The sequence below is a fragment of the Brachionichthys hirsutus genome, chromosome 19, assembly GCF_040956055.1.
Source record: "Brachionichthys hirsutus isolate HB-005 chromosome 19, CSIRO-AGI_Bhir_v1, whole genome shotgun sequence".
NCBI classification, from domain to species: Eukaryota; Metazoa; Chordata; class Actinopteri; order Lophiiformes; family Brachionichthyidae; genus Brachionichthys; species Brachionichthys hirsutus.
This window is the reverse complement of record NC_090915.1, coordinates 7455101-7463007: the sequence shown is the minus strand read 5'-3', so window position 1 is coordinate 7463007 and position 7907 is coordinate 7455101. Positions and strand designations below refer to the sequence as shown.

Sequence of the window (7907 nt, the reverse complement as noted above, 5' to 3'; positions counted from 1 at the left end):
TGAGAGAGAGAACTAAGTCCTGTCAGCGCTGCATTCATAAAGGTGAAGCTCTCGTTGAAAAACAATATAAACAATGACGAATGATGTATTGCAATAGATGAATCCACCTGGCATTACGAAGGGCATCTCTAATTATAACCCTGAGATATGTTCTTTGAATACCAGATAGATAGATAGATAGATAGATAGATAGATAGACAGATAGATAGATAGATAGATAGATAGATAGATAGATATAATTCCACTACTAGAAAGGTGTGTGTTTCAGTGCATCTTTGAATTCATGCACATATCAGAGCACAAATACACAGAGCAGGTCTGTTGTCGAAGGGATTCACTGCCACCTACTGGACAGCAGCAGTACTACAAAGGGTGAAGTTACCTATGGCTCTGTGTATTTATTTAGAAATTCTGCATAAAATGTCCCTGGCATTTGAAAAACTCATTTCATTGTGAACAATTTTCATTAAAAAAAATAACTCGAAAACAAATTCAAACCATTTAATTATCAAAATCCACTGTCACTAATACGATCTGAAATGCTAAAAACCTTTTTAGTTAAAAAGACTCAGTGAAAAATCATATAAATTATTTAGTCAGCCGAAGTTACACAAACAAATACCTTTAAAATTATACAAACCCGACATTAGTGTATATGCATATTAAAAGTAATTTCTATCCATCCATCTTCCAAGAGTAATTTGCACTCAAACGCTTGGTCTTTCTGATTTGAATTTTGAAACCTCAACGTCATTGCTGGTTCAGTCAAGTGTAAACGTTACATGGCGTAACAGATCCTGGCCACTAAATGGCGCTGCTGGAATGCGACAACACCGTTCTGTGAGCAAAGGCACAAACGGTGAGCGTCATCGATGAGAAATGTCCATCCCTCCTCCTCATCATCATCCTCCTCCTCCTCGGTCGTCTTTCCTCAGCAACAGAGGACAAGATAAATATTAACCGAACCTTCATCAAAACTCAACATATCAGCCAAAATTAGACTATTTTAGATACAATTTTCGATTTATTATAATTTCAGAGCACTCGTACAGTTCAACGAAATATTATCAAATACCGTAGCGCCATGACGTCAGCTTTAGTTTCTCTTCACTGAGATGTAATTGTTGGTGAGAGCAAGCTCTGATGACGCAAAATCAGCCGACGCTATCTCGTGTGGCATCTGGAGCAGATCATAAGTGAGAAATAAAAATAGTAATAATAATAATAATAATAATAATAATAACAATGAACAGGTTGATTTCGGCCTCACCAGGACTGGGAGAGCCATGAAGAGGTGATTGAAGGGGTAGTGCACCAGGTTTGTACAGGAGGAAGAATAAAGATCTGCGTAACGCATCAGCTGACTGGCGAACAGCGTCTTCCTGGAGCCGCTGCGTAGAAGGCTGCCCATCTGACCGTAGGACATGTCCATCCTATAGGTCAATACCTGCAAACGCGAAAAACCACATCAAGCAGAAGAAGATGAAGAAGAAGAAAACCTGAGCAGGAAAAACTGGATGGTTGTCATCAAACTCTGGTGTGCTATTAGAAAACCAAAGAATCCCAAACACTGTATTTCTAGAATTCCTGCACAACAATATTGAAATGAAATATGTTTGATTCTTCTTTATTTATTATTATTATTATTATTATTATTATCAATACAACGTGTTGAGTGTCGCTCACGTTCATTCTCATCTGTATGCTGCTGATGTCGGGAGACTCTTGACTGCTGCTCTGCCTTCAGAGGACAAACAGCGGTTAACTCAAAGCAGCCACGGTTAATGTAACTGTTCATGTTATAATACTGTTATAGATCGTCAGAAAGCTAATGCAGGATTATGCATCCAGCGTGAGAAAACTCACTTGTACAGCTCAGCTAAGAAGAGGTCGAGACGTTTCAGCTCCTCGAAAAGATCTGCAAAATCACCAGAACTTTCAAATTCCAGGAAGAGCTCCCGATACTCCCACAAACGCCCACAGCCGTCCACCCGCTCTTACTTTTCTTCTCCTCCCACACTTTCAGCTCCTTGGCGAGCTCTGGCACGACCAGAAAAGTCTTCCAGCCTTGGCATTTCTTAGATTTGAGGATGTCTCCAAAAATGTGGTCGCCGATATAGAGGATGTCCTTACCCTTGACGTCCAGCAGATCGCAGATGATGTCTGAAGATCCTGCAATCAGACATTTGCTTAAACTGTCACATGAGAAGGAGACAATTATACAGAACATGGGAAGTCAGCATGCTTCAGGGGCTAATGTTCCTACATGTTTTTGGGGAAGTAGCAGAGACAATAAGAGGGACAGTGATGGTTAGACATTTTGGAGACAAGATCAGAGAGGACAGACTACGATGGTTTGGACATGTCCAGAGGAGAGACAGGGACTATATCGGTAGAAGGATGCTGAGGATGAAGCTGCCAGGGAACAGGGCTAGAGGTCGACCCAGGAGGAGATACATGGACGTAGTGAGGGAGGACATGAGAGTGGCTGGTGTTGGGGAGGACGATGCAAAGGACGGGGTGAAGTGGAGAAGGTTGATCTGCTGTGGCGACCCCTCAGGGGACAAGCCAAAAGAAGAAGAAGTGTCCTATCCTTGATCTGTTACCTTATTAATTTGATGAAAATGTTCAGTGACAGACTTAAAAATATAAAAATTATAAATGAAGGAAAATGAACAACCCCCACCTCCAGAGTAAACAGTTTCATGTTGGAGGTCGCCTGTGTACGTCCCAATCCGAAGCTTTCCCGTCTCCTGTTTCCAAAAGGACAACATACCACTGAATCCTGGTGCTGTTGCTGAATCCTCAGGATAAGTCTTCGTCCTACCGTGTCTACTTGTCTGAGGACAGTCCCTTCTGCAAAGAACAGCGGCTTCCTGGTGTCCACGACGATCAGGTTGAAGAAGGAGCGCCACAACGTTTTCTCTCCAGACTGGAACCAAGACTGAGTTTAAATTCATCATGAAATGAAACAAACGTTTTATTGGAACATCCGTCCTGGGATTGTCTTACCTTAGTATGACTCTCCAGAAGATATTTCATAATGGCCTAATGGGAGGGGGGGGGGGGGCAAGTTTAGTGGAGAACACATCAGGCATTTAAATATGATCTGTGTTAAGATCAAACAAATAGCATCACCTCTGTATAGTTATAATCACTGTTGGTGGCGAGGAAGACCTTGGCTACTACTCTGAGCCGGTTCAAGAGAAGAGGAAGATTTGGCTGTCAAGAAGATTTCAATAAAAAAAATTAGGATTATTATCGTAACAATAATCTTTAATATTGTCAATGATTTATAAGCAATAATTTTACTGTAATTATCCATCATTAACAATAATAAGTGTAATACAATAATAAATGTAATAATTTCTCAGGAATCATAATAGTAATGATTAATAATAACAATAGTATAACATTATAATTAGCATGATCCCTAATTAGCAACAACAATAATAATAGTAAATGAAAATGTTCTCATTAATGAGCAGTAATAGATTTGTTTTAGAGACACGTTGTTGTTGTTGTTTACTCACATCTTTGATAACGTATTTCTCTAAATTCTTTAGAGTTTGTTCCTTCAGGATTCCCTGGAGAGCACAAGCAGAAAGACGCTCAAGGAACTTGAATTCCCACGTCAGCGAATCGATGATTCCTGAAATGTGTTCACTCACCGTGTCGTGGATGAAATCCATCGCGGCGCGAGCGTCCTGGAACATGCTTCTGTGGGACATGAACAGGTCGCCGTGCTGGTAGCCCGTCTGGAGGCTGGATGGGAGTGGAGGAGATGTTTTAAATAAAAAAAACACATGAGTTGTGTGGGACAGTCAGACATATTGGGTGAGTCTTTCTCACTTTGTGTATCTGGTGCATCTGGTGAAGAAGTCCACGAGGCAGGTGTAGAGATACGTCTCTGCAGGGGGCATGGAAGCACTTTGAAGTTACTGGTGTCAAAATTCCTTTCTTAAAAATTTGATTTAAATTCAAATAAATACTAATTCTCTAGTAGGTGCAAAGGTGAATTTTATACCTGAAAGATTGAAGAGCGTGTTAAGGACGTAGTAACGTTCGGTGTCATCTCGCTGGATGAACTTTTTGGGGTAATACTTGTTAAGTTCTCCGCTGTGCAGCGCAACCAGGACAAATTTCAGGATCACCAATGCCAAGACACAAGATAACTAACCTCAGAGATGTGAATAGATGAGCCTGAACTGCTTTTGGTTTTATAAAACTGAACTCTATGGAATCCAGCGATTCTCTATAAATGCATGGGCTCCATTTTAATATATCATTTATGTGTTTTCACAAATTCTACACATTTTTAAAAGTAATTCTTCACACTCAAAATGATCCAACTTGAATAGCTGGTCCCAGAAGAAGAACATTTTGGGCTGTAGGAATAGAAAGAGAGCGTTGACGGCTCTCTTCTGCTCTTTGAAATGATTTGTACTTAACCCTTTGAGGACGTGGAAGCCGTGACTGCAGACTAAAATATTGCCGTTGGAGTCCACCTTCAGGAGGTTTCCGTACATCGTGTCGATGACCAAACCGCTGTAGAAGAAGAAGAAGAAGAAGAAGAAGAAACTTGAGCATCGTCGTGTTCTTTTCGCAAACAGACGAAAGAAATCTAATCAATAAACCTGTAATAGATCATTGATCAATTCGATCATTCTCTGTGGCAGAGTTTGACACTAACCGTGTGGGGAAGCTGGGGTCATAGGTGTAGCGTAGAATCTCATGGGGGTATCCAACAGACACCATCCTGTCTCTTATCAGCTCGAAGCCCAAACTCTCATAGTCAGGAGACTTGTACACTAAAGGCAGCAAGACTACACTTCAACAGGACAGTCATTTTGGTGTGACACACACACATATTTCTGTTTGCGTGCACGTACTGGCCAGCGTGTAGTCCATGTCGAAGCCATAGCATTTGATGTTCTCGAGGGTCAGGCTTCTGTTGACGAACACCCTGTGATGAAACAACACACTTCACTTGTTCATGGAAGCCTGAGGGGAAAGAAGTCGGCTTTTCTTTTCAACTTTAGCCAAAAGATTTCTTTTAAGAGGAGCAAACGCAAATTAATTCAATGCCCTGAAATGAGCTCGCTCCTCGCCCAAAAGCTAAAGTTTCTTAAAAATAAAGTAAAATGATGTACTTTTAACAAATTTGTTGTGTTCACTGTTCACTCTCTCTCTCTCTCTCTCTCTCTCTCTCTCTCTCTCTCTCTCGCTACCAGGAGCTGTTTATCAGCGACAGCCTGACAGACACGGAGAGGCCTCTCTGCAGCACCTCCAGTCTGGATGGGCCGGACCCAAGTCTTTGTGACACTCCATCCTTCGGCTGTAAATAATTTACCTGTGAGCTCTTTTTCTGTGAGCCTGTTACTTCTGATCAATGGGGATCTTTCTCCTCAGATCAATCCTGCAAATGAAAACTGTGATATTTTCTGGTGCAGGTGCATTTTCTACAGAGGAGAAATTCCCGGTTTAAAATGTTTAATGGGAACCAATTTGATATTTACTGTAAATGCATTTAATAGGAGAGAGGTATTTTAAATTGCAGTACTCCTATTCATAAATCAATGAAATGGATTACTTAAACTGGAGTTCATTCTAAAATGATGCTGGAACAAGTCAGAAAGGCTGCGAGAGGAATTGGAATTTAGATTTAATGTGAACACCTGTTTATTTTACGTTGATAGAGTCAGAATTAAATGGACTCACATTTGGTCAAATCCTCTCTTCACCATGGATTCATCAGGAGATATAACGGGATGAGCGTCCATAGTCGGAGCTGCAAGCTTCAAAGACGAAATGGGAAGGGGGGGGGTGTAAATCTAATTAAACTGTTAAACTGTCCGACCTGTTCATGTGGGAAGAGGCATTTAAATCACCAAATTATCCAAATTTCAGAGGCGCGGAGCGTTTCTGGATCCTGTCTGTGAGCCTCTGGTCTTGAACGGGCTGCAAGCGGCTGCAGGAATCCAGCCTGTTTTGCGTTTGACGCGTCCGCGCGGATTTAATCTCGTAGATTACGTTATCAGAGCCGCACACATGTGGAGGGAGGGCCTGCAGCGCTGCGTAATAGTAGGAGTTCCTGAGCGCCGCTGTGACGTCAGCTGCTGGATCTGTGTTCATTCATGATTGCGTTTAATTTCACCAAAGGTTCTGCTGCTTGTTTGCGCAGAAATCACCTCTGCCGAGAGGTTTATCTGTAAATAACACTGGAAAGTTTCAGCCGGATCTTGATGAAACTTTCTGGAAATGTTAGGAATGCAGGAACTTTCTGATGATCCAGAATAGATCCTGGACTCTGGATCACTTTGAAATTTTTGTTAACATTGTCGTAAATGGATCTTAAAAATATGTTTCTAAATATCTCGGTTGATTATTGACTGATTATTATTGATTATTGATGGAATGTGACATAATGGTGTGGGTGGAGATCTCTATCATACCACCAAATTTCATATTTTCCTTTTAAATGTGATTTTCTATTTCTCAACACATTGATAGACACATCTTCATTGTCATTCTACGAAAGCTGTCCAATTGTCTCGGCTCCTGTCTTGCTTAATTCTATTCCTTTCTGTCGAGATCAGGTAGAATGTGGTCAGGGTGGTAAATGATCATTCCGTCCAAAGTCCAGGACAAATAAAGCAAATCCTTTATAATAATCGCAATATTAAACGTAAAGCAAGTTTTAATCATTTCATGTCACTGCTACCTTGGACGGTGGAACTATCTACATTTTTGACTTCATTCACATTAATAAATCCGTGAAGTTTTTTTTTTTTTTTTTTTTACAAATTTAAACCTCCCCTAAATTTCCATCTGTGTCCTGATTTATATGCAAATGACTTCTTAAAGTTTCTTAAGATAATGCTATTGTTTATAACTCTATGACATTGGAATCAGCATACATTACTATAGTCATCTTTAATGTATGTCAGCTAACATCAGCAAATGATGGCCTGAAACAAAGTCAATACAAAGTCCAAAGTCAAAGCTAACATTGCTGTTAGATGTTACCTAAGGTTAGCTTGCTTGTTTCCAGAGATAAATGTCCAGCTCGTGCATGAAGACAAACACTGTTAGCGGCGGTGAGGCAAGACACTCGTCAAATATAAATATTTCTTGTTCGAAATCGGAGAAGTGCCACTAAATTCCTATTTAATAATCTTTGAAATTTCTATGAAAATGTGCCACACTGAAAGAGTTTCCATGACTACCATGCCCAGGATAAAATAAAGTACTGTGACAATAATCGCAATAATTATTATGAACTGAGGCGTGGAAATATTTCTGCTTTAAATTAGAAAAGACTCAAAAACTTTATTAAGCCCCAGTGGGGAAACAGTTGCCACCAAAATGCATTGACAATACGCAAATGACTACAAATGTTACCACATAATTTGCAATGGATTCAAGTTATAATTAAAAGTGTTTATTAGAATATCTGACTGCTTGAGGAACAGAAGAAGATGATCAGGAGAACACAGGCGTCCTCATTCTGTCCTCTAACATGACCCGAGAGAGTCCGGGTTAATGGGGTCACTGAGCCAGCATTGTTGGTGAGCTTATTGATCCTGTTTTTTTGCACATGGACAATGCAAACCCAGCACAGCACAGCACAGCATTAAAAAAAAGGATTCCCTAATAAAAAATCATGGCGGTTCTTGCTGATGTCAAATGATCTAGGTTTTCCCAAGAAGAGCAGTCTTGACTGAGCCTTCTTGAATAACACATTAATGCTATTTATTTTTCTTTCCTATTTAATTTATTGTACAGGCAGATACAAAGAAAAATTAAAGCCGCAAGCGGCGTTGTAGGCCCTCGCCGGCCGACAGGCCGTTGAGCTGACCCGCCGACGCACGCCGCTTTTGTCCTGAGTGCTTTGCAAGTGTTTA

The 7907-nt window shown here is 40.6% G+C and overlaps 2 protein-coding genes across 2 annotated transcripts in view; one reads left to right on the top strand and one right to left on the bottom strand.

Annotated features, from left to right (window-relative positions):
• Nucleotides 1-795: 795 nt before the first annotated feature.
• Nucleotides 796-6135, bottom strand: nt5c2l1 (5'-nucleotidase, cytosolic II, like 1). The gene is made up of 19 exons (XM_068753217.1): nt 6034-6135; nt 5722-5798; nt 4893-4966; nt 4694-4811; nt 4453-4548; nt 4028-4119; nt 3853-3910; nt 3672-3765; nt 3534-3587; nt 3139-3222; nt 3013-3048; nt 2828-2932; nt 2687-2753; nt 2002-2172; nt 1867-1918; nt 1687-1741; nt 1271-1447; nt 1076-1180; nt 796-925 (listed from the first exon to the last, which is right to left on the bottom strand). The coding sequence occupies exons 1-18, from the start codon at nt 6133-6135 to the stop codon at nt 1097-1099; spliced, it is 1596 nt and encodes a 531-aa protein (XP_068609318.1). The 3' UTR covers nt 796-925; nt 1076-1096.
• Nucleotides 6136-7666: 1531 nt separating this feature from the next.
• Nucleotides 7667-7907, top strand: part of LOC137908794 (small conductance calcium-activated potassium channel protein 2-like) — a 7227-nt gene continuing 6986 nt past the window's right edge. The window contains exon 1 of the mRNA XM_068753216.1: nt 7667-7672. Within this exon, the coding sequence (XP_068609317.1) occupies nt 7667-7672 (6 nt within the window). The remainder of the gene's footprint in view (nt 7673-7907) is intronic.

Coding starts and splice junctions, on each gene's coding strand:
- nt5c2l1 (XM_068753217.1), bottom strand. CDS start 6,135: ATGAACACAGATCCAGCAGCTGACGTCACAGCGGCGCTCAGGAACTCC. Junction 3,911..4,027: donor CACGCTCTTCAATCTTTCAG/GTATAAAATTCA, acceptor TGCCCCCTGCAG/AGACGTATCTCTACACCTGC. Junction 2,754..2,827: donor TCCTCAGACAAGTAGACACG/GTAGGACGAAGA, acceptor TTTTGGAAACAG/GAGACGGGAAAGCTTCGGAT.